Raw genomic sequence first — 27,780 nt, 5'->3', positions numbered from 1 at the left:
GGGAGCAACATGTTGCTCTGGATCCAATGGTTGGTGATCACTGTTCTATCATGTCTATCATAAGACCTGATAATGGCCCATATAGCAGTTATTGAGTAAAGCTGGGGGGTTATCATTCTCTAGGCCTCCAGATCTTGTTGAACAAGCCAACTTCCAAAAGTCAAAATTGTCAATTAGCCATATATGCAATGAAACATATATATAACACTGAACTTTAATTGAATATGTTTTATTGAAAAAAAAGTTGTGTTTAATGACTTCCTATATACAAAATAAATAAATATTGCAGAGCTGCTATATAACGTTCATATATACTTAGCAATGTACCTTTGTATTAGCTATGGTTTACAGTAAAGTCAGTATATATTCATCATCTTAGTCCATTGCTTCTATTAATTCTCTTTCTAACCTGATACAATCTAGATTAATGCTACCAGAACTCATGAGCAGTAAAGTGAATGTCAGACTGGGCTCTCTTCTTCCTCTACTGATCTGTGCAACCCAGGGATATACTTCAAGAAATGCTTCCGAATGCTCCCTCTTCTGCTCTTCCTCGGCAAAGTCCCGAAGAAATTAGAAAAGCTTAGTGTGTCCCAGTTGGGCGACATGGATTCGCTTCCGCTGCTAGTCACGCTGATGCTCCTGTGGCGGCTCAGTGAAGACCTTTTAGAGGAGATCCCATTGGGCTTCCCATAGAAAGTGTCCTCGTCTATACTAGACTGGCGGCTGAAACCTTCGCTAGCGGAGTCTTCATCAAAAACAGACATCTGCCACAAGTAGTCGTCGCTGGAGTCAGTCATGAAACTCAGTCGGCTTTTGCAACTGCTCCCGCTCGAAACTCTGTGCTTATTCAGGAATGAGGTTGATGCCGTGGGACTTTCAAACATCTTGGACTGAAGAGAGTCCATCGCTTCTTGTATTTTTTGTTCATCTACTGTTCCTGTTAAATGAACATGTAACTGTATAATTATTGAATTCCATACATTAGCTTACAGATAAGCTTTTCACCCAAGTGCACAATTTTTTTTCATTTTAAACTCCTCCCACCAACTCCCCCACCCAACATATTTATGCTGCTAATAGACTATTCTTGCTAGACAAGCTGATTCCATACAAAGGATCTGTTGTATGCTGGGATGTCCCAACCATGGATATTGGTTCCTTGATCTGACATGTTGAAAAATGTAATTTGCCATTGCACTATATGCAGGGTCGGACTGGGCCGTCGGGACACTGGGAAAATACCCAGTGGGCCCCGCGGCCCAGACCCGACCCTGTTGCTGCTTCCCCTAGCCGCCGATGTCCTCCCCTGATGCGTTTCACATATGCGCATTCAGGGGAGGACGTTGGGTGGGGTCCCCTGAGGGGGGGGGGGGTTAGGGGTGTGCAGCAGGTGGAGGGGGGGGAACGCATCTAGTGAAGGTACCTTGGGGAGTGCGGGGCCCTGGGGCAGTAGCCCCTGTGGGCCCTGCACCCCCCAGTCCGACCCTGACTATATGTATTAATGTATGGGGCTTCAGCAGATGAGAATGTGAAGAGCAGCCACCACTCCTCTTCTCGTCCTGCTGTTTCTAATATTTGGGCTGGCAGAACAAGTGGAACAATAGAAAGCTGGGCCTACTCTGTATGATTGCTAATATTGTATTATATTGCTTATATTGTAACTGTTCCTCATCCCATGGGTCGATCAGTCAGTATCAACCAGTGTCCATCTTTAATTAGTCAACACTAACTGAGCGCAGCCTTCCATTAGTAGACAATCCTGTAAGTGTTGAATGCCAGAACCCTTACCTGCTCATCTGTAGGCTAACTGAGTTACAAAGAAACCTGAACCCTGCTGAACTACACTGCTCTGCTTAACCACAATTTAGCTCCTTTGTTACTAGACTACAAATTCCAGCACCCTATATTATCAAGGTTAAGGCATGCTGGGAGCTGTAGTCCAGTAACATCAGGGTTGTATTCTTAAAGCACTATTACACAATTAAATTATTCCCCCAACTCCCCACAGCCAGTAACTACATTAAAATGCTACATAATGCTCAAATGAGAATCCCAGCTGATCTGTGTAAATCTGGCTTCATGCTCTTTGTTCCTACAACTGGAGTTGGGAGCTTAAAGCACATGGAACATGGAACAAGTCTCTCCTTTATCCCCATGTCTGATTCTAGTGTAATGTAATAAAGCAAAAATTATATAATAATCTCCATATGTTAGATAAGAGCAAGATGCCTGACACAGTGCTGGGAATCTCACCATCATTCTCATTGGTGGATTCTGTTGCATCTTTAATGAAGTTTTTGGTCAGTAGAATTCTCAGTGGTGATTTGTTTTCTATGTGTAATTAATTTTTTTTGGCAGCTATAGATGTTATTTTACATAGGGAGAGTACTGTACTATTCTTGCTTGACAACATCACACTGTAATTAAACATCAGAGCGGTAAACTAAGTGCTAATTAGGTGACTGGAACTAGAATCAATATGTTTCCCATTTGTAATAATGTTTTTATGACATACACGATCAAAGATTTTAGATTTAATTACCATAAATGATCTCCTGTTCTTTCCTCAGTACTGTTCTCAGCTCGGCCCATTTCTCACGAAAGTCTTGCTGTTAATTACAAACATGTAGACATTAATGTGATGTCATACAATAATGTCACACCATAAAAAAAGAGTTTTGACATATATGGTTATATATTTGTAACCGTCGGGGCAACTGTTGATAAAGGACTGAAAATATGAAAGTCTTGAAACCCACAGAATGCGGAATACACTATGTGCAGGGGAGGGGGGTTACATTGTTATTTGGGGAGGCCACCAAGTGAACAATTTGAGAACCTACCATTATATATTAATATATAGTCATTGGTTTCTTTTTGGGTGAAGCTAAGCCTATCTAAATGTTCATCATTGTCTATCTATGCATGGAATAAGAAGAATAGTTACTGTATATAGAAGGGGGTGGGATTTAATCTCTGACCAATGGCAGCCTCTTTACATCGCCACTGGTATTTTTTTTAAAGGAGGCATCTCTATTGGGGACCTTAGTTTTTGGTGGTTAAGAAGTGCTGTCTGCACCAAATTTTTCCCAGAGGGTTATGGGCATCTCTAACAACTTCTATAGAACCTAACATTGCGTATCTTTGTCAGAAATAATATGAGCAGACTTCCATTAGAGGCAAGATACTAATAAACATGGTTCCTGCAGATCTGCTCTGGGACCTCATCAGCTTCGGTAAATGATTATTATAAATGTTTCTTATATGCTACTGCTAGATTGCAATCTTATTGGAGCATGACTTAATCATAAATTACATGAGTGATGCTGGACTACAACTCCCATTATACCCCAACGTATTATCAATGCTGGTTCTATGTTCTTGATTGTTCTTTGGTCAAACAAACAATGCTGCCTGCAGTAGAATTTTTGTTTTAATTAACAGGTAAATTGCACTTTAAACGGCAGCAAAGGGATTTTAGGGAATACAGGGCTATGGGAGCCAGCACTTAGTACAAGTTGCCCCAGGGACTGGTCCAATTGCCATCTTGGAGTCAGGAAGGAATTTTTTCCCCTCTGTGGCAAATTAGAGAGGCTTCAGATGGGGTTTTTTGCCTTCCTCTGGATCAACTAGTAGTTAGGCAGGTTATATATAGGCATTATGGTTGAACGTGATGGTTGTACGTCTTTTTTTCAACCCAACTTACTATATTACTATGTTACTATGATTCGTCCAGCCTCCAGGTGTTAAAATATAAGCAAAAGTGCTTGATAAAGGAATTCCAGCAATGCATATTTCTGCCTCGTGTTCTACAGACTAAAGTGGAATTATGAGATTTATAGGGACAGCGATTGCTGGGAAATAGGTATCTAATAAGTAGAAATATGCTCTGGCCATTCCAGTATCTCCTCATTAGGGTTTTATCTGCGCCAGGTCCGAAGCTGTCAGATCCGTAAGGCACAAGGGCACAGTAATTCACACAGGCTACAGATGGGCTAAAACACGTAAAAACCTTCAGATTTTTATCCTTAGAGGGAAAGAAGCCATATGTATTTTGCTGTTTTCTGTTAAATCGCCACATGGTGCGTTGTATATAGAATCTGTTATACTAAAGATATCACTTAAATGGGTACTAAACCCTGCTTTACGGCACTGTCCTGCCCAACCAACACTTTACTTAGGGGTTGCTGAACTACAAATCCCAGCATACTTTAACATATTATCAGGATTAAGGCATGCTGGGAGCTGTAGTCCTGTTGCATTCTTAAAGCAATATAGCACAAACAATGAATCCCCAGCTATGAAGTTGCAAATGTGAAATAATCCTCCAATGAGAATCCCAGCTGATCTGTGTAAATCTGGCTCCATGTTCTTTGTTCCTACAACAGGAATTGGAAGCTTTAAGCACAGTTTCCCAGCACTGAACAAGTCTGTCCTTTATTCCCATGTCTGATTCCTGTGCCATAAACTGACCCCAAAATGATATAATAATCACTGTATGTAAAATAACAGCAAGATGCCTGGCATAGAGCTGGGAATCAGCATTTTCATTGGTGAATTCTCTTACATCTATAATGAAGTTTTTGGTCAGTAGAATTCTCATTGGTAAATTGTTTTCTATAGCAATTTTTTCTGCATCTTTTACAGAGCACTAGGGGGTGCAGTTCAAAATGCTAGCTTCAACCCCAGGGAACTTGTATTTTCTCACATCTGTAACAGCCCCTGGAGACCCCTCAGTCTCCCACAGTCAGTAGTAGAATTAGATATTTTAGGCCATGCAGTTGATCTGCCATGACCACACCCAGACAAGCCCCTGACCCACCCAGGGCCACCCATATTACACTCTGTCATTGCAGACTGCGTACCCCTTTATCAGGACCAATGGGCTTTATGTAGATATATATTAACTTCATGAGTACTAAAGGGTGCCCCAAAGTGCACCTTGCCTTGTCCGATTCTATGTGCTGAAAAGTTTAAGAATAAGAGGACCTAAAAGACTGTAGGGCCCCCAGTAATTTAGCTGAGCCACTTAAAGAATAAACACATAATATGGGACTTACCTTTAAAAACAACAGCTTGGCTTCCAATTCTGATTTTCTAATTTTTGTTCCATTAACTGCCTCTATCCTATCAGAGGAGGTGAAAATAACCAGATGAGAAATGTGCAATATGGCAAAGTAGCTTTCTACAATGTAAAAGGTCAAAAGCCAATGGGAAGTTACATTCAACAATAGATAAACTGACTTTGGGATTGGCCCATAGGGGGCTTGCAAGTTATTACTGATACTTGAAAACCTGAGTGATTCTGTAGGGTTCCAAAGAAAAGTAGGGTTCTCTACTGCACTCGTGGCAGGTTAGGCTTTGTGATTAGAAAGGCGTGTATACCAAGAAACAGAGAAGGAACTGAGAACAGAGCAGGTCACTTAAGGAATTTCATGTTAATTGTGGTTAATTTCTGTTTTAGGCAATTAGTTGCCAAAAACACAAAAATTAACCACAATTAACATGAAATTCTTTAAGCGCGCTGCTCTATTCTCAGTTACTTCTGGGTGGCAATTCGTTCACCCAAATTAAAACAACACCACAGCTACTTGGCCAGGGTTCCTGAAGTGTCATTAATGGTTTCCAGGAAAGCTCAAACCAATTGGCTGAATTCAATAGGGGCAATTAAGTAATGAAGTACAGTCACACTACAATGGATACAAATGTTGCACTTATTGACGCTTATTTGTTAATTTTATTTAAGTACACAGAGGCACAAGTAGCCCTATCCAGGGCCATTTAATAGTGATTGTCTATGGCACCTTACAGCAGCCCCTCTGGCATTTGCCAGAACCCACAGATTGCCAGTCTGGGCCTGACTGTTGTGCCAGGCACCACCAGGGCCGGATTTGTTGGCCGGGCGCCCCGAGGCCGCCCCCTCTCTGTCGCGCCCCCCTGCGCATGCGCGAACGGCGAATGCCCCCCCCTCCCTGTGCATGCGCGAACGGCGAACCTCCCCCCGCGCATGCGCGAACTCGCGATTGCGCATGCGTGGCCCTTTTCAATCGCATACGGAGCAGTGGGGGAGAGGTCCCATATTGCTCCGTATGCGCAATAAACTTTAATATTTTGGTGCGGCGGGGCGGCATGCCGCCCCCCAATTTTTGCCGCCCTAGGCCCAGGCCTTTGTGGCCTTTCCACAAATCCGGGCCTGGGCACCACTGTGCCCATACTGCCTCTTCTGCTGAATCTCATGTGTGCCGGTAAACCCTGAAGCAACTGCCACCCTGTATGGAAGGTAATTCCAGCACAAGAGACTTGCAGGGGTGCCTTTATAATAATTAAAAAAAAAAGTTTTGGTTTTGTTTAAAATAAAAAACCTCCCCAACCGCCAAACCAAACCTATTGAAATCAAATGGCAGAGCTAGGGGGTGTGAGGGGTACAGGGCAACCATAGGCAGTGGAGTGAAGTCACTTCCGGCAGAAGTGAGGTCAGACGTAGGGGAAGTGACATCATGCACAGCATGTGTGTGATGTCACTTCTGCAACCTGAGGGCCACATTTAGGTCCTGTGCATAGGGTGGCACCAAACCTTAATACAGCCCTAAAATCAAAAGAATCACACTATTTTAATGGCAGGATTGACACAATTCCTTTAGGTGTGACTTGCTCAGGTACAGTATATGCAGGAGAAATTCCACATTTTGCAATCAACAAAAATTTATACATTTCCATAAAAATTTTTCGCTGCAAATAAAAGCACAGGACAAACAATGCATGAACAAAAGACTTCAGTGCATTTTGCGTGAACAAAATATACATTGATTTCAATGCTGTGGGAAAGCACCCCTTGATTTCTGCATGAATTTGGCAAATTTTCGTCATTTAGCAAATTTTTCCTTGGTTTCACAAGTTTGCTCATTAGAAAAACTTGTTCCCATCTGGCACCAGTCTAAAAGGTAAGATAGGATGATAAAATATAGGGGATATGAAGAAAAAAATAGGGGTGTTGTCACCTACAGCAACCAATCAGCAGGTAGCATTTACTGGTAAACTTTTTCAAAACATCTTAGTTGTTAGGGGTTACTGCACCTGGGCAAACATTGTGTATTTTATTACATATGGGGTTTGTTTCTGTTTGTGGGACTCATCATTCAGCCGACTGGCGAGAAGGGCAAAACACTCACCTGAGGTAATTTCCTGATGCCCTAATTAGATCTACAGTTTCCTGGTGGGTGAAGCCGTCGGTACAGACTCCATTTACGGTCTTTAGCATGTCACCTACAACACAGAATTCAAGGGGAAAAAAAGTTGTATTTCGACTTAATATGCCCCATACCATAAATTAATATTAGAAATTATTATTATTCTGTTATGCTAAAGACAGGAGTGACCTGTAAAAATATAGCCCTATAAATAGTATTTTGCAATGTTACCAGTTCTAATTCTTGTCATCACTAATTTGCCTTCTACTATGTATAAGGTTGCAATCTTTCTGAAAAACTTTTACCCGCCAGTGGGGGCAGGAACAAAAAGGGGATGGACAGTGATATAGAAAGGGCAGGGCCTGTGACAATAAAGGGGCAGGGCTACGGCACACAACAGCATGATGGCAGGGAGAGAAAAAAGATACTTTGGGTAGGATTGGGGCAGATCAAGGGCAAGCCAGGGCTTATCTTAATGTAGTTGTAAATTTGTAATACAGGTATGGGATTCCTTATCCGGAAACCCATTATCTAGAAAGCCCCGAAGTATGGAAAGCCTGTCTCCCATAGACTCCATTTTAATCAAATAATTCAGAATTTTAAAACTGATTTCCTTTTTCTCTGTAATAATAAAACAGTACCTGTACTTGATCCCAACTAAGATATAATTACCCCTTATTGGGGGCAGAACAGCCCTATTGGGTTTATTTAATGGTTAAATGATTCCCTTTTCTCTGTAATAATAAAATAGTACCTGTACTTGATCCCAACTAAGATATAATTACCCCTTATTGGGGGCAGAACAGCCCTATTGGGTTTATTTAATGGTTAAATGATTCCCTTTTCTCTGTAATAATAAAACAGTACCTGTACTTGATCCCAACTAAGATATAATTACCCCTTATTGGAGGCAGAACAGCCCTATTGGGTTTATTTAATGGTTAAATGATTCCCTTTTCTCTGTAATAATAAAACAGTACCTGTACTTGATCCCAACTAAGATATAATTACCCCTTATTGGAGGCAGAACAGCCCTATTGGGTTTATTTAATGGTTAAATGATTCCCTTTTCTCTGTAATAATAAAACAGTACCTGTACTTGATCCCAACTAAGATATAATTACCCCTTATTGGAGGCAGAACAGCCCTATTGGGTTTATTTAATGGTTAAATGATTCCCTTTTCTCTGAAATAATTAAACAGTACCTGTACTTGATCCCAACTAAGATATAATTACCCCTTATTGGGGCAGAACAGCCCTATTGGGTTTATTTAATGGTTAAATGATTCCCTTTTCTCTGTAATAATAAAACAGTACCTGTACTTGATCCCAACTAAGATATAATTACCCCTTATTGGGGGCAGAACAGCCCTATTGGGTTTATTTAATGGTTTATTGATTTTTAGTAGACATAAGGTATAGAGATCTAAATGATTCCTTATTCGGAATACCCAAGCATTCTGGATAATGGGTCCTATACCTGTACCGGCCTTGGCAGGTGTTTTACCAGATAGGCCAACAGGAGCGACTGGGGTGGCCCTGCTGCCTTTGTCCCTTCTGCCCCCACTATATAGATGTATAGCACAGTAATTAGAGGCAGTGAAATGCAGGCTCACCAATCTTTAATCCAGCGCGAGAGGAAGGGCTGTTGTCGTGCACCCTGCAGACGTAAGTGCACATTTCGTAGGCATGGACATTTTGATGTTGCAGTTTATAGGTCTAAAAATGGGAGGGAAAAAAAAGTTTTGTTATTCCAGTGATAAGCAAGAACGGGGCTTCAAAGTTCTATTTAAACGATTTGTATTTGGAAAGAATCTAAAGGAGTGTCCCTTTGCCCCAGCCTGGGTTGGTCCTTGGTCTTTCTTAAAACTGACGCCTTTTAGCTGTAGGGGAATAACTGGCGGCTGCCACAGGGAACTGACACTTGCACCTGCCATACAGCATAGAAAGCAGAAATCCCAATCACTCTCAAAGCAGAAGAGAGATTTCTTCTTTTTTTTAACCCTTTTCCCTTAAAGAAAAACTATACCCCTGAACAATGTAGGTCTCCATGGAGCCTTAGCCATTGCCCTATTACAGGGGGTAAGTACCTGGCTGTGTAGCACCTGCCTCACAAATGTTATCAGGAGTGGGCCTATTGAGCTGGTTCCCTAATAACAGGGCCCCCATTAAATCCAGTTGTTGGCCAAATGAGGGGCTCAGCTCAATCAGGCTGGGACATTGATGTCCCAATAGGTCAAAAATCTGCTCCTCACCCTATGGTGTGGATGTTCCCATGTATGGCTAGATTTACCCTCTTGTTATCCCCTTCACTGACCCCCTCATTATCTTTTTCATTGATTTTACTGCATCTCCATCTACCATATCCCCATCATGGAAGCTGTCTTTGCGCCAACATTTCCAGCTCCCTAGAACAATGCCCTATAGAAGATTCCCTTACCTGAATTTCAAATCCAAATGTTTCATTATCTTGCTTAACTACAGCCAGTAATCTCCTGTAATACAGTAAAAATGCATAGTATTTCTATCATTATATTATAGTGTTCTGTAAAATTCTCAGTATTTATTATTACAATGATCATTAAAGCTATAACTCATGTATAATTCACAACTGAAGGTCTCTGATATTATAGAATATGGCCTGGGTGGAATGGGGGCCTGGTCTAGTTAGGATAAGGCAGGCTTAATTTGGGTGGAGGACAAAAATCACAAACATACACAAAGGGGAGGTTAATGGTGTCACCACATTGATGTTTATATTGAATTAAGTTGTTTTGCTTCTTGATGTGGCTTACACAGTCCCGGCTTGTGGAAAGGAAGCCAATAAGAGTTAAAATGCCAAAAGTGCAATGAGGCACAGCCTACGTGGGAATGCCTCTGCCTGAGTGCACTTCTGCATCTCTACTGTTCCCCCCATCAAACAATGCATCTGCTTGCAAATATAATGTAACTTCCAGGATGTGACTGAGCGTGGGTGGCATGGCATTTACTGAAATGTTTTTTTTAACTGTGTGTTAAATCTTTATTTAGGTGGCAAAATATACCTCTGTTTGTCAAGTTCAGGCCATTGCAAGAGGCCACTGGCACTGCTGGGTCATGACATGGGAAAGGGTAACAACTTCAGAGGGGTGGCCATGGGTGGCTATAGGGCCACTGCCAGACATGGCATCGGAGATGAGGTGAGGGGGGACAGGGTACTTCTCACCTACCAATCTGATGCCCACTTATAGGGTAGGAGAGAGGGCAGGTAAGGATGGATTGTCTAGGGCAGCTCAGTGATTACACATAACAAACCTTTATGCATATTTCAGTGGGAGCTGCCATGTGTTTGGCCATTTGGTCTGCCTCTCACAAGTAAAAACTATTTCTACACCACTAATATATCATGGTTTTCAGCATTGTTAATACAAAGCTGTGGCATTTTATCTACAATTGGGCAATAAACAACATCATAGTCCTCACACCAACCTTTGTGGTCCAGTTCCAGACGATTCAATCAAAGAGTTTGATCTGGTCATAGCAGCCTGGAAATATAAATATTTTACATTATTTTAGAAAATGCAAAGAAACATTGTACAGGTATGGGATCCCTTATCCGGAAACCTGTTATACAGAAAGCTCTGAATTACAGAAAGTCTGTCTCCCATAGACTCCATTTTAATCAAATAATTCAGAATTTTAAAACTGATTTCCCTTTTCTCTGTAATAATAAAACAGTACCTGTACTTGATCCCAACTAAGATATAATTACCCCTTATTGGGGGCAGAACAGCCCTATTGGGTTTATTTAATGGTTAAATGATTCCCTTTTCTCTGTAATAATAAAACAGTACCTGTACTTGATCCCAACTAAGATATAATTACCCCTTATTGGGGGCAGAACAGCCCTATTGGGTTTATTTCATGGTTAAATGATTCCCTTTTCTCTGTAATAATAAAACAGTACCTGTACTTGATCCCAACTAAGATATAAATAACCCTTATTGGATGCAAAACAATCCTATTGGGTTTAATTAATGTTTTATAAATTTTTTAGCAGACCTAAGGTATGGAGATCCAAATTATGGAAAGACCCCTTATCCGGAATACCCTTGGTCCCATACCTGTACTGTCAGTAAGTCCACCAACTTCTTGTCACAATCACAATGGCAGTGGTTGCACTAAACTTACTGAACTCTTTTTTTTAACATAAGGATGAAATAAATGTGTAGATGTTAAAAGTTCTTCAATTCCATCTTTACATCTCAACAGGACCTGGAGGCATACGCTAGTCCCAAGTAAATCTATCAGACTTGGGATAAATAAATAAGGTGGGACACAGATTACTAAGGAGACTGAGGCTTCTAATTCTCCATCTGTTTATACAATGGTTGTCAGTGATAGTTTAAGCTGAATTGGAGGTTCAACCTTTGGTCAATCACCACCTTAGTTCATAACAAGGTTCAAGAAATAGGAAACATTGGTGTATCAACTATAGTTTCAAGAATATCTTGGTCAGAACTTTAAGTTTTCACCACCAGTCTTACTCTGCTTGCTATTCAAGCTGGGCTTTCAAGTGTATCTCAGAGAAAAACTAAGAAATCCTCCCAAATCCCACTCCAGGTTGACTATAGGCTAAGCTCCCTCTGCCTCTGCTCCAAGCCCTACAGTTTGGAAACAAGCCACTTAATGCAATAAACCTGTAGGACATGCCACTAAAATGTGTAGACTTTACTGGTAGAGGATCAAACTCAATCAGCCCAGTATCACTTCATGCATCGTTGTGCCTGGAGTCAGTGTAGCAAGATAATGTAATTGCATGGCCACTGCACAATGACATCATTATTATTAATGTAATCCATTAGGAAACAGGGATGTTTACCAGGCCTGAGGCTCCACCAGCCTAAATGTGCTTCTTCCCCAGATATTAAATAATTGTGGCTTTGGACTTTGAGACCCTTGTGGTGTAAATGTGTTAATTTATGCACCCATGAGATATGGGCATGTTAGTCTTCAGTCTTTGGGAAAGACAAGTCTCAGCATCTTCTGGTAGCCATTGTTGGGAATTGCAGAACCAGCTTAAGGTCCCAAGTTTATTTTGCTTTAATGTGCTCTTCAGTAGACTTTCTAATATGGTGGAATAGCTTAACTTGTTTGCCTCAGATATAGCAGTCTCAAGAACACAAATGAAGCAGCATTCCTATTTGCTGTTGTCCATAAAGGACGATACCACTTGCGTTGGGTATTGTACACTGAGGGCAACAGGGGACAACAATACTGCTACCCTGGTGTCTTTCAGAAAGACCTCCACAACAAAATGTTTTCCATCACTGTACTAGATTGTCTGTGTTTGATTCTATATAGTCAAAAGCTAATATATCTTGTATACTCTTAGACCAAGGGCCGGCAGCACAGACAGATAATTACCCTTCTCAGAGCCATCAGTCATCAAGCTAACCCTTTGTAGTGTTCTATGTTCAGTGTGGTCACTGTGCTGCATCTCCATTAATGCTACAAGGAGTCATTGGAGAAGCATTCGTTATTCTATTCGTTATTAGGAGGCAAATCACATGAAGGAGATTCAGTGAACGTATACAAATCTGTCTAAATCTGTTAAAGTAACTGAAATACAAAAAGTTCTGTCCAGTACCAAAAAAGACTGTGTACCTTGGTTACAAAGCTCAGTATCCACTTCACTTCCAAGGCAGAGAAGTCTCATTCAGTCCCAAATAAAAAAATACTCTAGCAAAATATTGTCTAGAAAAGAGACCATATTTCACTCAGACCAGAAAAACTACTACCAGTCCCAAACTGTACATACAATATTTTAGCCTCAAATCATAGCAACTTCTCCAAAACAGGACACAGAAATGACTCCAATCCCAAAGCAAATACTCAGTCCAAGAATGCAGAACCTACTTCACCCATTCATAGAATTCAGTCACAAATAAAAAGGATTACTCCAGTCTCCAGCCCCTTGCCAATCACAGGACTATGTTAGCCTTCAGACAAAGCACTTACGTGTTTGTGCCCCCGGGGCAATGTAGCCAGTGCCCTCGCCAGAAAGTGGCTCCTTTTGCCATTTATCTCATTGCTACACATTTGTGGCGAATATGTCCCAATGCTATTAAGGTTGTCCAGTTGAGACCTGCAGACATCTTCATTCTTGCGACTTTTTGAAGACATTTCACTATCATAAAGATGCCTTTTCTAAAACCAGAAACATGTCTACAGCTAAAAGAAAATGTGTGTCGCCTAAATGAGAACGGAAATTAACTGTATGTGGTTTTCCTCTGCACGCAAATCTTTTGTGATGCACTAGTACTGACTATATTATTTTAAAGGGGCAGTGGGTACATATACATGTATGCCTGTGTTCAGTTTTATTGTTTAATAGACAGATATGTATTTATAGAAAAAAACAATTCACCAATGAAATTTCTACTGACCAAATATAGATGCAAAATAATTCACCATTCACTATTGGGAATCCTAATTCCCAGCACTATGTCAGCCATCGTGCTGTTATCTTTTATATTGTGATTATTATGTCATTTTGGGGTCATTATATGACACAGGAATCAGACATGGGGATAAAGTGCTGGGAAACTGTGCTTAAAGCTCCCAACTGCAGTTGCAGGAACTTGGAGCCAGATTTACACAGATCAGCTGGGATTCTCTTTGGAGGATTATTTTGATTTGAATCCAGTTGTAGGTTTATAACAGCAAGAGGCCTGACATAGGGTAAGGGTATTATTTATATAGCGCTTAGCTATCATGGGCTCAAAGCAAGGCAGCGATTATAGGTGCACTAATTAAGAAAATCTAAACCTTCCATAAAACTATCCCACCTTGTCCCCTAACTTTCTGAAGTAGGTGGCGCAATATTCCATTATAGATGCAAGAGTATTCCATCAAGTTCAACCCTTCCAAATAAACCTATCTATACACTCACATACATAAACTATATATACAACCACTAATACTAACTGTAGATATTAGTATCACAATAGCCTTGGATATTCTGATTGATCAAGAACTCATCCAGGCCCCTCTTATAGGCATTAACAGAATCTGCCATTACCACATCACTAGGAAGGGCATTCCCCAACCTCACTGCCCTCACCGTGAGGAACCCCCTACGCTGCTTCAAATGGAAGCTCCGTTCCTCTAATCTAAAGGGGGGCCTCTGGTGCGCTGATTGTTTTTATGGGAAAAAAGAACATCCCCCCATCTGCCTATAATCCCCTCTAATGTACTTGTACAGAGTAATCATGTCCCCTCGCAAGCGCCTCTTTTCCAGAGAAAACAACCCCAACCCTGACAGTCTCACCTCATAGTTTAACCCTTCCATCCCCTTTACCAGTTTAGTTGCAGTCTCTGTACTCTCTCCAGCTCATTAATATCCTTCTTAAGGACTGGAGGCCAAAACTGCCCCCCATACTCAGGGCGAGGCCTTACCAGGGACTTGTGAAATATCCTGCTTAGCAGCACTGTGTCAGTCATCTTTCTTGGGTCAAACATATAATGAGCAAAATGTGCGATTTTGGAGTCAGATTTACAAAGATCATCAGGGCGTATCACCCTGGACCAACATCCATTTGAGCAAATAAACCATTGTAGACCCAAAATTTAAAAGTGTGTTTTAGAGAAACCATATATTTGTGTTGTTATAGGGCTCTGCCATTCCTGGGGGGGGGTTGCTTCAGTCAAAAGTTTTAAAAGATCTCTAAAGGTCCTCATGGTGGGCCCCCTGTCTTGGTGGGTCCTGGGCAAATGTCCCCTTTGTCCATTTATTAAGCCAGTTCTGCAGATTGTTGGAGGATTCTCTTTAAATCATATGGACTATGGCGCTACAATCCCAATGTTGATGGACTACAGCCTTCATGCTGTAAAGGAAAACTATAGGTCTCTCCATATATGTACCTTATCTTAAACCCTATTTCACCTAAATAAACCATTCTCATAAAATATACTTTTTTTATAAGTATGTTCCATTGGGTAATTCTAAATAGAAAATTGCAATTTTACGTCCTAAGTGCCGCCCCCTGGGATCATAGGATTCACAGTGCACACAAACAAGCCAAGGCACACATACATGCTAGGCCCCATCAGCCAATGAATGGGCAGAGTTCTGCCTTTTACTCCCACACTACTTCCTGTTACAGTTAGAGCTGCATTATTTCCTGTCAGCTGATCTCTGAGGAAGCACACAGCCCATCACTAAATGGCGGCTCAAGGGAAAAGATGTAAAAGGACAATATTTACTGGTATCTATATGTTCCAGTTTGGTAAGATTCTTCAATATGCCACTTAATATGATATAAACTGTCTGTTCATTTTGGGGGTATAAAGTTCCTTTAACTTTTGACAACATGTTGGAGTATACAAAATTTTTTTGTCCAGTAAAATGTGGGCAAAATGTGCTTGAGGAACAATATTTAGTTCCCCTTTAATTGTCTGCCTTCCTTTCCTTTCATAGGCAAATATGATGTTTAACCATTCCCTTATGTAACTAGTGTTGGCAAGGTGCACAATATATATATAATTATAACATGACAAGCTGATATAACCATGGCTGCAGGTTTCTGCTAAATCTGTAGGCACTTTATGATACTTCATGTGAATTGGTGGCAGTTGGACCACACGGTGAGTAACAGTTTCAGTGATGAAAGAAAACTTTAGTTTCCAGGAAACTCCGCTCATAAAGATATTGGTAGGTTGGGGTTAAGTTGTGTCAACTATGACTTGTGCGATTAGGTTGATTTTGCTTCCCCTTTATATCGGTGGGTCTGTGTTCCCATCTAATACCCCCTGTCCTCTAATGTAATCAAGTTTTATTTTGTTTTATTGTGTCTGCCCAGAAGAAATGCGTTGCAGCACTGAGAGCCACCATCTGCAATAATTATAGTGAAGCAAGAACTTATATAGAGGAGAAACATTAAAGGTCTAAATAGTCTAAGGTCTAATGCGCCAGGGGGAATTTCTGTGCTGTTCAAAAGGGGCAAATTGTCAGAGGGTGCAGGCTAGTCCTGTTCTTAATAAATAGATCAAGCACTAAAGGTCCCCATACACGGCCGATTCTAGCTGCCAATATCGGTCCCTTCGCCAGCTAATCGGCCCGTGTATGGGCACTGTGGATAGGACTGTCCGACCAATATCTGGCCTGAAATCGGCCAGATCGCGATCGGGCAGGTTTAAAAATCTAGTCGGATCCAACTTTGCCTATGCCATCATTATAATTCAATCGTTTGGCCCCAGGGCCAAACGATCGAATTAGCCTGTATTCTCCCGATATCGCCCACCAGTAGGTGGGGGATATCGGGAGAAGATCCGCTCGCTTGGCAACATCACAAGCGAGCGGATCTTAAGGTGTATGGGCACCTTAATTACAGGGCGTCCTTGAAGCCTGAACCAGAACAGCATATTATAAACCAAACCTGCCAACAATAATCACTTTTGCTGTAATAGTAACATGAAAGGGGGAGTGCTGACACAAAGCTATTCCTGGGCTGCTTCATGTGAGGGGTGAGTCCCATGGCTTTACAGGGCTTTATAGCAGCCAATCACAACCCTGCTGCTGCTGGTTGGTTACTGGGCAGATCAGGCACAGTAAGGACCAGAGCTTACAATCTAAGGTCCCTATAACATTCATTATGGCCTGTTTAATAAGGTGCCAGTTAACCTTCCTGTATGTTTTTGAAAGAAACCCTCACTGGGAGAACAAACTCCTTGCATTGCCCAAGCTGGAATCAAACCTGCTAAGTTAAGTAACTGCCCTTATTCATTATGATTATGTATGACATATATTCACATTCACAGCCTGAATGTCCTCTCTGAGTCAGGCTGATGGTTATCACCGCATATCTTGTATTTCTTTGTATGCCGATGCAGCCAGTTTCACCCATAACCTGATTCCTCAGATAAACTTCCAGTTATATGTTCTATCTATATTCTATGGCCGGGGTCCCCAACCTTTCTTACTCGTGAGCCACAGTCAAATGTAAAAAGACTTGGAGAGCAACACAAGCACCATAAAAGTTCATGGAGGAGCCAAATAAGGGCTAAGATTGGCTATTAGGGGCCTCTATGCACCCTATCAGCTTACAGGGGGCTTTATTTGGTAGGAAATCTTGTTTTTATTCAACCAAAACTTGCCCCCAAGTCAGGAATTCAAAAATAACTCCCTGGTTTGGGGGCACTGAGAGCAACATGCAAGGGGTTGGGGAGCTCACAAGCCACTGGTTGGAGATCACTGTTCTATGGTCTCCATGTGTCTGAGTGGGTTTCCTCCCTCTCCGTTTTTTTTTTCACACTCCAAATGCCTAAATTGGTTACTGATAAAAGGGGCATTAGACTGTAAGCTCTGCTGGGGCAGTGAATGCTGTATAATGTCTTTAAAGCATTATATAAAATACAGGTATGTGGTTTTTGCTAAACTACAAATCTCAACATACTTTAATATTTTATCAAGGCTAAGACATGCTGTGAGTTGTAGTGCAGCAACATAAAGGTTATATTCTTAAAGTAACATTGCTCAGTAAATCTTTTCCCCAGCTCTCCAGGGCCTGTGGCTGCGATAAAATGCAAAATAATCCTTCAATGAGAATCCCACTGATCTGTGCAAATCTTGCTCCATGTTCGTTTTTCCTACATCTGGAGATGGGAGCATTAAGCACAGTTTCTTAGTATGTACTTTATCCCATGTCTGATTCCAATGAAATAATGAATAATTATTAATAATGAAGCCAAAAATTCACTGTGGGAATCAGCATTCTCATTGGTGAATTCTCTTGCATCTAATTACGTTTTTGTTTAGTAAATTTCTCATTGGTGAATTTGTTTCCATGTGTAATTAACTTTCATCATCCTTAATAGAGAACTAGGGGGCGCAGTGGGACAGCTTCATGGCTGGACTTAGTTCTTTTTTAATGGTCCATCTCTATGGTACGCTTGCCACCTTTTCTAGAGACTATACTAGCTGGGCAGGGGGCAGGTTTACAAAGGGGCAGTTTGTGAAGTAAATAGGCTGGTCAGTGAAGTTTATTCGCCAAGGAAAGCGAACTGCATCCTGTAATACAGGCCCTGGCCTTGGCTGATATTTTACTGGCCAGGTGGCAACCCTACTCTATGGTTGCTGGACTACTTTAGCCTTTGTACCCCAGCAATATGTGTCCCTTTGTGTAAAATTCATGCCCCTTATGCTTTAAGGCTGATGCCAAACGTGTGGTTTTTATGCTGCGTATTTTCTAATTCTCTCAGCGGCTGAAAAACGGCCGATATCATCATCCATAGAAATAACTTGAAAAGACTCGAGGCAAACCACACAAAGCGTAAATACGCTAGAAAACGCCTTAGCACGGATTTTTCAAGCGTTGGCTGAAATACGCCAGTATTTGCAAAGCAAGCTATTCCTATGTATACACAAAGGCAGCTGCCAGACCTAGCGTAAATACGCAGCTTTTTTTACTATTTTGCACTATTAGCACCATGGAAACGGGATTTGCTTACGTCACCAGTTCTAGGCTGAAAAACGCCATAGTTAGGGGCTGTGTGGCTTGTGCGGCGTTTTGAGGCTGAGAAAATACGCAGCGTAAAAATGCCATGTGTGGCATCAGCCTAACCCTTGATAATATCTTAAAGAATACTGGCAACACTTGGGTGGAATCACACAGCTAGCTGAGAGGTTTATACCCCCTTTAAGCCTGGGGTTGCTGGGAATTGTAGTCTGAAACAGCTAAAAGTAATCTTCCACTTTGTTGGAATGGCTAATATGTTATTCCTCTCTGGGGCATGGCGATTTACAACTTGTGATCTTCTAAACCACCTAGAATTGATGGCCGACTTCAAATGGGAAATTTGTTGGAAATCAGGCCCATAAATGAGATGGTAAATTATCCCTTTATGCTAAAATATTAGAGGCTTTCACCCACCATTATGTTTGATAAATCTTACCCTCTCCCACATAAATTCTCTTCTAATCATTAGTTTAACGCTCCCTCCCTTGCCGCCTCGTTTTATCCGCCGACCCCTTTCATTAGACAATCCAGCGGCTGAGCGGTTTGATGGGTCCCTGGGCAGCCGGCACCTTGCATATTAGGAATCTGTCATTTTTACGGTGGGTTTATGCTACTTTTATATATTTTTTTATTCCTATTTAGCCCATCCAGTGGCTTTATGAAATACATACGGCACTTGTGTCAGGAAAGTTTAAATACCAATGATCAATTTTACTTCATTAGCGCTTTGATAGGAATTCTAACGGTCGTTTTTTTACAGCTTAAGGGGAAACTCTATTTTAAGTTCTCTCTGCTTCTATATAAAAGAATTTTGGATAACATTCATAAGAAAAAATCTTTATAGGCCATGTAAACCTTCCCAAAACTTTTCCCATTAGTGGTAAAGGCAACACTACATGGCCTGGCATAACCCGAAAATACCACCCTCCCACTTGCTCCCCCAAGCCCCCCTATATTGGTCACTGGTTTCCTCTATCATTAATGTAACTACCGGGACAGCAGCGAGTGCACCGCGGACACCACATGCGGAACCTAGAGGCCTGGTCCCCTAGTTACACCAATGCCCTCTATCACTTCCCCTACTGGTGTCACTTGGAGTGGGGGACTGGACTGTTACTGGTAAGTGGGTGGGCGGAGCAAAATAGGGTGACTTTCAAGTAATCTGTGTGAACGAAAATCTGTATCTGATGGGGGGTAGCAAAAGGAGGATCCAAGAGATGAGATTTGATACCATTTTGCTTCCTTTATGGAAAAAGCAGGGTTCCTATCATGGAGTTTGCAGTTAGGGTAACCCTAACCCTAATATGCTAACCCCAACCCTAATACTCTAACCCTAACCCTAAACCACAGTTACTGTTACCATGCATGCCCCATTTTACTTGTTGCTAGGTCTCACCAGTAATCAGTAGGCCTATAATTAGAAAGGGTTCAGTAAGGGGCCCCATGATTAATGAAAGTGGACTTGGTTGTTGTCACCAACACACCAGCTGGTACCTAGCACTGATGTGTCCGGGGTAACTACTATTGGTTCCAATAAAGTTTGCCTCAGTTTTGCCTGCTTGGCTCTAAGTGAATCAATGTCTCACATTATCTGGCTGCGAGTAGGTGAAACTCTTTTGCCACGGATGGTTCAACGCGTTCCGAGAGATGGCATTTACGAGCACATCGTTATTTCCTCTAAAACAAGGTTCCAGCCCCACGCTCCTTTATATAAAAGCCCCAATGTGCATAGCATAACTGAGAAAAGAGAACAGGAAGAGAAGATTCTCACTCTCACATTGACAATTTGTAACAGGAAAAACAAAATATGTACAAAGCCAATGAGAAAGACATTTGAGGTCAGTGCTTGTTGCCTTACCCGGATACGGGGGGCCTAATACAACATTGGACTTCAAATGGCTGACTCAATACATAGTGTCTGACAATCACTGCCCTACAGCCCTACTTATTAGGGACATGCAAGTGAGTTTCTGTGATTTTTTTGAGCCAACACTCACCCAACAATTCAGATAGTTTTGATGAAATGGAAATGGAATTGACCTACTTTATTGGTTTAGACCTCTGTGCATCTTTCCATGTAGGCCTTGCAGATTCATGCATCTATGGATCCAGATTACCAGATTGTTCTAGACCAAAACCCAGATTCATTTTTTGGTTTAAATTGAAGTAGGGATGAACCTATTATTTAGCATCTTGTCTAAATATGGAAATGAACAGTTGAAAGTGTGGCTACTTTTTCCTTACTACATTCCCCCTCCTGTTTCAGTTTCTTCTTTCCTACGCAAAAGTGTAGTTCACCAATGTGTGACTGCAGAGTCCAATTAGATTGTCTATCTGGCATAGAATCTGTGTTGCATTCTCTGACATTAGGCCTGCCCACGTATTTGTCATGTAGATGCTGCCCAACCAATGAATTGGTATTTCACTGGTAATCAAAATGGTTGTTGGGCAGTGGGTAACTGCATACAGTCCTGTTTATAGTTTTAGGAATGACTATGCTTTTAAAGGGATGAAGTATACATGCCCTTGCACATCTAATATGCAGAATTCTCTCTGGGCCTGGGGGCCATCTCCTAGTGATTTCTAGACCTATGTCCCATTTTGTATAAAGACTTCATTGGGATTGCTCTGTATCAGCCATATTTTCAAGTATAACTAGTACAACAAATAAGTGATCTCCCCAAATCTCACCTTTAAGTTAATTTTAATTTTGGTATATAATAAAGATCCCCCCAAATCAAATTCAGCTGGCCTTTGGTTGCAGGCCCGGACTGGCAATCTGTATGTTCTGGTAAATGCCAGAGGGGCTGCTGTAAGATGCCATAGACAGTCACTATTTATTGCGCTGGTAGGAGCGCTGTTTGGGCCTCTGTGTACTGGAAATGCCAGGGCCTATTTTCAGTCCCAGTCCAGACCTGTTTGGTTGTACCCCCAGCCCTGTATTAAATGTATGGTATGTTTAATGTACAGGGTTTCTTGCACCTTAGCAAGCGCACCATGAGCTTCAGTTAGTTCAACAAATGAACCACCTTGGGGGTACTTCGCAGGGGAGCACAACAGCGCCATTTTTTTTTTGCCCCCAGGTGTCTCGTGCGGTGGCTTGATCTGGTCACAGCATAGTTATTCTTAGCAACCCCCAGTGCCGGACTGGCCCACCAGGATACCAGGAAAACTTTCGGTGGGCCCAGGTGTCAGTGGGCCCCCCTGCTCCTGACCATTTGGCCTGTTTCATGGTCATTTGCTATTTCTGAATGGGAACAAAGAGGAGAAATAGATGGAGGAATAGATGCTAGCATGTAAATAAAAGAGACTAGGAGAATAAAGAGGTTGGGTGAGGAAAGGAGGAAAAATAGTTTTGAGAGTGGACCTTGGGTCTAAGGTTTTCTGGTGGGCCCCTGGGGTCCCAGTCTGACACTGGAACCCCTATCCAAGCTCAGAAGCAAAGGAGTAGTCTCCAAGACTGGTATGTCAGGGGACATATCAATAGGCACGGGTGTAACTAACTTTGTTATAGGGAAAAGTAGGGGTTACTACAAAGAGAGTGACAAAAGAAGAGAACTATAAAACAATCAAACGTTTGCTCCTTTTTGTTTAAATCTCCTCTTTTCCCCGTTTCACCCTAAGTGCCTTTATAACAATGGTCGTCTTCTATTTGCCATCGCGCGCTTCTGTTTTTTTAACAAAAGGTTGAAATCTGATTCCATTTTAAAATGTATACTTTGACAGTATGTAAGAGGCCGATCCGTTTCTGTTTTGTGGTGAACACAGGAAACCCATTGTCAGTGCCTGGCACACCCACAGAGGTGTAGGGAGCATACAGCGTGCCGCCCTGCGCCCTTTCTTTCCTCTCTCTCTCATTTTGTATTTTGTGTGTGAATCTGCGGGTAAACGAGTCTCCTTTTAGTTCACAAAAGAAAGGTTTTGGGGAGCTTTAACAGCCACGGAAAGTTACACTGATTGTAATATATTTTAATTTACAGTTGGCAACTTTAAGGGTGGGCAAGACCTATTGCTCATTTATGTGATATATTATCATTATATAAAGATCATGTGTTACTATGTCCATCAGCTTATTTACTAAAATGGGCATGACAACTGGCACAAATCACAAAGAACCATTCTTTATCATTCCGCCTTAGATTGCACTGCCACGCTTCTTGTGTTCTGACTTGCGTTTGTTAGAGAATAGTGAATATGTTGGCACAAGTTGTGCCCACAATGTAAGGCATGGCACAAAGCACTTGCACATCCATTACACTGTGCAATAGGTTCAAGGTATAGAATCTATGGGAACATGGGCTCATCTGGACCCCCAAACTTAGCGGCTGTTGTTAATTACAGGGGTCCCATGCTTTCAAGCACACCATGATACTGTATTTACCATATTTGGTTTTATTATACATAAGGTGGGGGACAAATCACATGCACCACTACCCTTACATGCGCCATTGCCCTTTACGTACAAAGCTAGCAAATATCATTTTCTGGTTGCTAGGAAGCACATGGAGCCTTCTTTGCACCCACAAAGTGCTAGAGCACCATGGGGTGTATTGTACCCCTTATTGCTCATTCAAGAAGCCCTTGTGCCCAGGATGTTGCTGAGGTTTACATGGTGTGGACGCAGCGCCATTGGGCACAATGCAGCCCTGTGCTTAACACCTGCAATAGGGCTGAATATAATGCAACTGTGGCCTGCACCTGCTTGAGATGCCAGGTAGGGGGCTAGAGGGGGGCACCTATGTTCCTCCCCCAACTGCCCCTGTATTCATAAAGGGAAAGAAATTGACCCCTAAAAAGATTTAAAAAAAAAAAATGATGAATCCCAGCAGCAGTCAACAGGGGCAGCATTTCTTCAATGCCCTGAAAGTAGGATATTTCCAACTGTGGCAGCCAGTGGGCATTGCTGCATTCATCCTGTCAGAGCAGAGCACCACTCCCAGTCATTGCCCAAAATATGCCCCCAGAGAGCACTCTAAAGAACACAGAGAAGACTCGTCTGCAGACTCAAGTGCCTGAACTGCTCAACAAGTCACTTCACCCCGATCCCTCAAAAAAATAAATCAGACAAAAACGTGTTGTTTTTTAATTTTTTTTATTTAAAATATAATTTGATATTTCACGGAAACACTGATAAGAGGATAGACTATAGTGACCACTTTACAAAACAATACTTGTGGATAAAAATAATGCATCAAAAATACATTGATAGAGTTACACCTAAAAGCCGAGGTCTTAATGCGCCGTTGCGTGTTCCGCAGAATAAATATCCGCAGGTGTTAGAGATACTTGTGTTTGGCTTATTCTGTATAATACATGAATATATTGCAAAGGATTCTATAGCCTGTGGCTCTCTACGAGTCCCAGCACCCACAAAAAGCTGTAGGGCAGCGGGTTTAACACCCCTAGGTATAGAGCACATATAATTTGCTACACGGCACAAAGACAAGACACAGTGTGCTATAAAGCAGGCCATGATTTAAGGTCACAGCAAGTCAAAATGATACCTAATACATCATGGAGGTTCTACAGATGTTGCTGAACTACAATTCCAACATCTGGCGGACCTCAGGTTAACCATGTAACCACTGTAATAATCTGAATTTTAGCATGAACCAGCTTTGTTGCTGTTTATTAATCTTATTAGTATGTAATCCCATGTGACCATCATAATACTAATTCCATAAAACATTCTAATAAGCATTGAAACTCTTTGGTTTTGTTGCTCTTGGGTAGGAGCTAACATGTACCTACCGAGCATCTATCCTCATTCATAGACCACATTGGAAAAGGGGGTGGGGTTTGGTAAGGATTGTGAGGTGTGGCTTGGGCAGAAATGGGCATGGCTTGTGATTAATGTTGGGAGGTATGGACATGGAATTGGGAGGCCTCTCTGCTTCTTTTGTGCCATAATAAAAGTGCAGCGGCAACAGTCTTGTTAAAAGAAAACTAAACCCAGTTACAGACCAAAGGGATGTTGTGACTACTCTGGAAAACAGCCCTTCTTTCCCATGCCTGGAAGCCTGCCCCAGATCCGCACATTCTCCTGTGTAGGAGTAGAGCAGCCAAACATGGGGCCACTGTTTCAGGCTGATGGCTACATGGGAGCTTAGTGGTTGCAGTGGCTCAGGAGGACAGAGGGGGTCCATGCAGGGAGCACTATGGTCAATAATTAGGTTTAGTTTTCTTTAGGGTCATGGCCCACGGATGCTCACCCACAGAGGCCAAAGCACCCAAAAATATCTTGTCATTGGGATGCGCAGGTAACACATGAATAACATAATCACAAAAAATTGTCTTCTTGTGCAATTTTATACAATTCCATAATTAATATGTTTTACCTTCGGCATTCCTATTCGGTGTATTGAGAAGGTCATACTGGGAGCTTAATTGTCCTTGGGGCACCCAATGTGCCCTTAAGGTTCTAAATCAACCAAAGTGGATCTTCTTCTGCTACATAATCTGTCAAGGACCTTGAAAACAGCAATGGTGATAATATCTGTGACCCAAATAGACCCCTATAGATTATATCCTGCCAGGCCATAGCCTCAGTCCCAAATGATACAGATTTGGCTGTGAATCAAGATGGAACCCATTAGTTCATCATTGGTAGCATGAGTACTGCTAATATCTTGAAATCCAGAAAAAAAAACGACGTTAGACAATGTTTTGATGCATGTTTTTGATTCCTTTGAAAAAAAAAAAAAGTTCTTTAGTTATACCGCATACAATAGAATAAATATGGTGGGTAAATTCCTCATAGCACCGGTACTGCGGATGCAGAATATTGTTCATAAACAAAAAAAATAAAATAAGCGGGAATGTGTATAAATATGTGAATGCAGTAATCAGGCTGAGCTTGGTGTATTGGGATATAGAACATACATTGCAGTGTATAGGCAACACATTCACCATCATTCTGCGGCCAATACTTCTACATATTCTGATATTATTAGAGCAGTTAATATTTGGGATTAAGTGCAGGACACACAACACAAACACAAATATACTGGTTTCTCACATATATTCCCAGCTAGTTACATGACATATAAAGGCAGCACAAGAGAAATTTGTTTTACTTGATGCGGAATTTCTTCATTTGGTCACAGCTAATTATCAGCAGCCCAGACCCTTCTATTATGCCTGTGATTTGGGTTTGGTATCAGGATATCCAGTAAATTCTGGTTTTGGTTTGGCATTGCCTTCTGGTTGGTGCCTAAGGAGAATGCCAACAGGGTGCCAGGGTATGAATGCAGAATGGTCACACACAAGGGACTATTCTAGGGTTTATCTTCCCTTTATACACCTCCCACTGGGAAGATTGGATCCCTTTCTGTGCCGGTACCTGTGCACATAGATTAAAAGGAGATCTGGAAATGTAGAATCTATGGCACTGGCAGGATTATGCTTTTGTGTTGGCGCTGTAATGGCAAAGACAGGTGGGGCAATTAGTCGCCAGAATTTTTAAAATCCAGTCACAGCAACTAATCTCCACATAGAGGTGACTATAGTCAGATGCATGGTCGCCGTGACTGTGTTTTCCGTCACAATGACTGGGGTTTTCTTAGTCGCAGTGACTAATTTCCCCATCTGTCTTCGCCCTAAACTTTTTTTGCAAAGGGTTAAATCAGTTTTACTCACTTTGGACCTTTGTCTATGGGTACCTACACATTTGTGTTCCAGTGCAGGGGCTTCTTTGTGTGGTCCCCCTCATGGGAACGCACCCCACTCACACACACTTTTTTGGGGACTGTACCTGAGCATGGAAGTATTGCACGGGTCCAATTTCTGAAACCCACACTGGACCTCCACTGCGCATATTTACATGTTACTCCATCCGACTTGCAATCGCCTTATCCCCATGGCAGTCTGCTACCCACTGGCCATAATTAATTTAAGAGCGACCTCGCCATAAAGCAGAAGTGCTATTGTCTGAAAATTTTTAAAAAGTGGTAATCAGGGTCAAACTGGGCTCGCCGGGGGGTGGGAAAACCTGTTGGGCCCCGCAGCCCCCACTGGTAACTGCAGGTGCCAGAGATCCTCCTCCCATCGCTGCCACAAGAAGGAAGTGTGATACGCGGTGGGGGGGAATGGGGGTGCACAATAGTGTAGCAGCTCCCTAGTGAGGTGGATGACACCCCAGTCCGACACTGGTGCAAGTCCGACCTGCCACAGCTACTCATCTTAATCTTGACTCTAAAGGTGGCTATACACAAGCCAATACCTGCTGACTTGTTTCTTTCGGACCAAGTTGGCGGCTTATTGGCCCATGTAATGGCCCTGTGTGACCGATATCTGGCTGATATTCAGGTAGATGTTGACCAAGTTGGTTTCAAAATCCCATCAGGGCAAAAACAACATTGGCTTGTTGAGGTTCTAAATGATCAGGTGGGCCCAATATCACCCAGCTCAAGATGGGCATAACGGGGGAAGATCTGCTCATTCGGCCAAACAAACAGATCTTTAAGTGTATGGCCAACTTCACCCACAGGATGGCTGAAATGCCAAACACAGATGAATTCACTCTATTGGTACAGCCTCCATAGAGAAGAATGGGGGGTGTTAAAAGGCCACTGCATGGGAACACAAATAAAGGAGCCCTAGAGCTGTGTTTTGGGACCCAAATAATGGTGACAGGCCTGCAGTGCTGTATATAGTGGGGCCTATCATAGAAGCAGTTGGAGGTACCTTAATAGCACATTATCAGTGTCACTCTACTGGCAGGCTTTTCTTATACTTGTACTACTACTTCCAAATGCATATTTGTTTGTGCACCCAATATACATTAATCCACCCATGGGGAGTATACAGCTAGCCCACTCCCAGCTCTGCACACTGCTCCTCTTTATATCTCTATCTCCATATTCTCTGTGTGTAAATGTTATCAGGAATAGGAATGACTATGAAAAGCAATTCAGTAATACACCACTAGAGGGACCTCTCTTCACAGGAGCTGTAAGGATAACAGTGAAGATAACACCTTCGGACACGAATAGCTTCCAAAGAAGATTATCACTATGGGGAGTATTTATCGAGCAGAGACAACAGAGCTCAACACAGATTGCCAAGGGGAAAAATTTCACATTTCTCTCTT

General features: G+C 42.0%; 1 protein-coding gene across 1 annotated transcript; it reads right to left on the bottom strand.

Moving 5' to 3' along the window:
- Window positions 1-213: 213 nt before the first annotated feature.
- cytip (cytohesin 1 interacting protein) lies at window positions 214-13,391 on the bottom strand. The gene is made up of 8 exons (XM_031893756.1): window positions 13,192-13,391; window positions 10,660-10,715; window positions 9,632-9,686; window positions 8,808-8,910; window positions 7,173-7,266; window positions 5,064-5,130; window positions 2,546-2,612; window positions 214-940 (listed from the first exon to the last, which is right to left on the bottom strand). The coding sequence occupies exons 1-8, from the start codon at window positions 13,354-13,356 to the stop codon at window positions 462-464; spliced, it is 1,086 nt and encodes a 361-aa protein (XP_031749616.1). The 5' UTR covers window positions 13,357-13,391; the 3' UTR covers window positions 214-461.
- Between the last annotated feature and the right edge of the window lie 14,389 nt (window positions 13,392-27,780).

The sequence above is a fragment of the Xenopus tropicalis genome, chromosome 9 (genome assembly GCF_000004195.4).
Source record: "Xenopus tropicalis strain Nigerian chromosome 9, UCB_Xtro_10.0, whole genome shotgun sequence".
Lineage (NCBI taxonomy): Eukaryota > Metazoa > Chordata > Amphibia > Anura > Pipidae > Xenopus > Xenopus tropicalis.
The sequence above is the reverse complement of the archived record's forward strand: the minus strand, read 5'-3'. Positions and strand labels throughout refer to the sequence as shown.

Bases quoted from the DNA above. Each gene is read 5' to 3' on its own strand.
- cytip (XM_031893756.1), bottom strand. From the start codon at position 13,356: ATGTCTTCAAAAAGTCGCAAGAATGAAGATGTCTGCAGGTCTCAACTG. The intron at 10,716-13,191 runs GTAAGTGCTTTG...TTATATTTCCAG, and splicing joins TGCCCCGGGGGCACAAACAC to GCTGCTATGACCAGATCAAA. The intron at 8,911-9,631 runs GTAAGGGAATCT...TCCCATTTTTAG, and splicing joins CATTTGGATTTGAAATTCAG to ACCTATAAACTGCAACATCA.